At 31.4% G+C, this 3,127-nt stretch overlaps 1 protein-coding gene across 1 annotated transcript; it reads left to right on the top strand.

Moving 5' to 3' along the window:
* The first annotated feature begins 1,022 nt into the window (after positions 1-1,022).
* LOC111676682 (peptide transporter family 1-like) lies at positions 1,023-2,929 on the top strand. Its single transcript, XM_046947061.1, has 3 exons — positions 1,023-1,031; positions 1,724-1,928; positions 1,997-2,929. Exons 1-3 carry the CDS (start codon positions 1,023-1,025, stop codon positions 2,848-2,850), a joined length of 1,068 nt encoding a protein of 355 aa, XP_046803017.1. The 3' UTR covers positions 2,851-2,929.
* The last annotated feature ends 198 nt before the right edge of the window (positions 2,930-3,127 follow it).

Genomic DNA, 3,127 nt, shown 5'->3' with positions numbered 1-3,127 from the left:
AGATAATAAGTAACTTTACTGATAACTGAAAAACACGAAACATATATTAAACCAGGTTTAACCAAAGAATGAAGATTATCTTTATCGGAAAAACTCGCCCTAAGTAACACGACACATATATTAAACCTGGTTTAACCAAAGAATGATGATTATCTTTATCAGAATAACTCGCCCTCAGTGTAATAAATATTCTACTGGCTCAAAATCCAAACAAAATACAAATTTGATAACATTTGGCGACATTGATACAACTTACATATGACATACTTACATATATGTATGTATATGTATGCATATGTATGCATTACACTCTCAACAACAGGGTGTAGAGTATAAAATAAATAAAAGACCTTTTTCATCCACTGACTAAGAGACGTACAACTTAAGTGATTTACTGTGGATACATGTATGGGCAACATTACATTAACTAAAAAAAATAATTCCAAGCCAATTGGCAACAGTTTTCCCCTAAACCACTGCCCAATGATTTATGCCAGTAGTACGGCTAGTAGCCACACTTTTTGACATCACACAAACATTAATTTTAGTTTTAAACATTGAGCCACTATATTTAACACTTATCTTAGAGTATAATTAAAATATAAACAATAACGTATTATACTTACAGTATTAGGATTTGTTGAAACCAAACCACCATTTGTTTTGTTTTATTTTTACAAAAAACTTAACACTTTTTCCCGTAAAAACTGAGGAAGAGCAACAAGTGCACACTATAAATTTCTTAACAACTTTTATTGCAACTTCTTTTTATGTATTAAATACTTTTAATTTCTTAAATAAACATTTACAATTAATTTTTTTTATGCTTTTACTAACACATTTTCTTATTCACTTTTTAATTTACACTTTAATTTTATCCAACTTGTTATCTTTGCAAATACCACTTACACACTGATTGATGTTTGTAATTGAACTTTGGAATTTGAAGAAACAGTTAAACTACTATTCTTCTTCTTCCTCTTTTTCTCAATGAAACCAAAACAATAACAAATGACGTCACAATGCAAAAAGTGATTGATGGTTAGGAAAAAGCATGTGAGAGATGTACATACATACATCATGCATATGTGTGTATACGCGTTTGTTTATATTTAACTCTCTTTATTAAATGAGTATTATTGAAACTGTTGTTGCTTACTGTTGTTATGCAAATAAATATTATGACGTCACATATAAATAGGAAGAGGCTGGTTTGGAAATTAATGGTTTTCATATAGACATAGTCTATAGGAATATTGACCAGTCTATAGACTATTAACTAGTTAATAGACTAGTCTTATGATTATTATTTAGACTATTGACTAGTAGGTATATGATTAGTTTACTAATATATGTATGGACAATTCTTACCTGTTGCCTACCCTATGGAATATACATTTAATAGAAATGGAACTAATCTATTGGCCAGACCATTGAATTGTCTTCGAATAAGCCTACTCTATAAATTAGTCTATTGACCAGTTTATGGTTCACATTGACTTGTCTATGAACTAGTATCTATGTTAGTTTTTATATAGTCTAATGACTTGTCCATAAACTAGTTTATAGAATGATGTATGGACTAGGCCATGAACTAGTTTATAGAATGATGTATGGACTAGTCAATAAACTAGTGTATTGGGCAGGCTAAGAATTCATCTAAAGTATAGATTAATCAGTATTTGAAAATTAACATATATACATATACTTACATTTTTATTAGAAAACCTATCCTGAACTTCCCCAACCCGGTTTTATTCAGTTGAGAATATTTAATGGTGTACCGGGCTGTCAATATACTATTAACACCAATAATAAGCAAATACCAGAAATTATTTTAAAAGGCATAAATTATTGGTCCAACAAATATATCCAAGTGGAACATGAAGAACTGTCCGTAAATTACACTATTAAAGCTGACAAAGAAGGTAAACTATTTATAAATAAAAAAAATTACAATATGTTTACACTAAAAGAAAACAAATTCCCTTTCCAGATTGTCCCAAATTCGAAACAGGCACTTACATTTTTAAAGAAACCACCGCCTACAGTATATTTCTACAAAGTGCATATCCTGATCAGAGCATACAAATCTATGAGGAACGATTGGAAAAATCCTCTAAAGCAGCACCGTTAGTGAGAAATCTAGCTAATTTAGATAAATATCGTCAAATCATATGGCGTGTTAGTAAATCGGGAGATGTAGAATCAAAGCAACCCGCAAACTATAGAAAAATTATTGAGTTACGAGCCACTACTTATGAAGTTCTAGTGGACAATGTTAAGGTACACGAAGAGAAATTAAGACATGGTGGTATTTACTCCTTGATTATAGGACGACAAGCAAATGATGATATAGTTACCAAAATCATAGAGGTAACCGAACCTAATTCTATGAGTATTTTATGGTTAATACCACAATATGTAGTTATGACTTTGGGTGAGGTTATGTTTTCGGTAACGGGTTTGGAATTTTCCTACTCCCAGTCGCCAGTTACCATGAAATCCGTGCTACAGGCCTGTTGGCTACTAACAGTTGCCTTTGGTAATGTTATTGTGGTGATTGTTGCAGAATTGAAATTCTTTAAATCTCAAGCTAATGAATTTTTCCTATTCGCTGGTCTTATGTTTGTCGATATGGTTTTGTTTATGTGGATGGCTTATCGTTATAAACCCCATAATCCCATACCGAGTTCACAGCCACCGAAAGAAATAGAGCAACCCTGCCGATCAGCGGATAATACAGTAATAGTTAGGGGCCATCAGCAGCAGTTGCAGGTAGCAGCAGGAGATCAAGTACAAACTGTGCATTCACGTCATGCGCGTTATACGAAAAGACAAGTCGATTGATTAATAATAATTGTGTTTATTTTTTATGTAATAAATGTTTATATTTTTAGCTTTCCAAATAAAAAGTGTGATTTAATTTTAATTTAGACAATTTGTCGAACTGATGAGGTTCAAGTGAATTGCATTGGTCATGATATGTTTCTTTTTTTTAGAATTTTTAATAGATCTTGTTCAGATCTAGTTTAGTTCTTGTTTAGTTCAGTTCTAGTTTAGTTCAGTTCAAGTTCAATTCTACTTCAGTTCTAGTTCAGTTCTAGTTCAGTTCTAGTTCAGTTCT

Source organism: Lucilia cuprina, chromosome 3 (assembly GCF_022045245.1).
Source record: "Lucilia cuprina isolate Lc7/37 chromosome 3, ASM2204524v1, whole genome shotgun sequence".
NCBI lineage: Eukaryota > Metazoa > Arthropoda > Insecta > Diptera > Calliphoridae > Lucilia > Lucilia cuprina.
The sequence above is the reverse complement of the archived record's forward strand: the minus strand, read 5'-3'. Positions and strand labels throughout refer to the sequence as shown.

Excerpts from the sequence above, each read along its gene's own strand:
- LOC111676682 (XM_046947061.1), top strand. Across the intron at positions 1,929-1,996 it reads TATTAAAGCTGACAAAGAAG|ATTGTCCCAAATTCGAAACA; the intron begins GTAAACTATTTA and ends TTCCCTTTCCAG.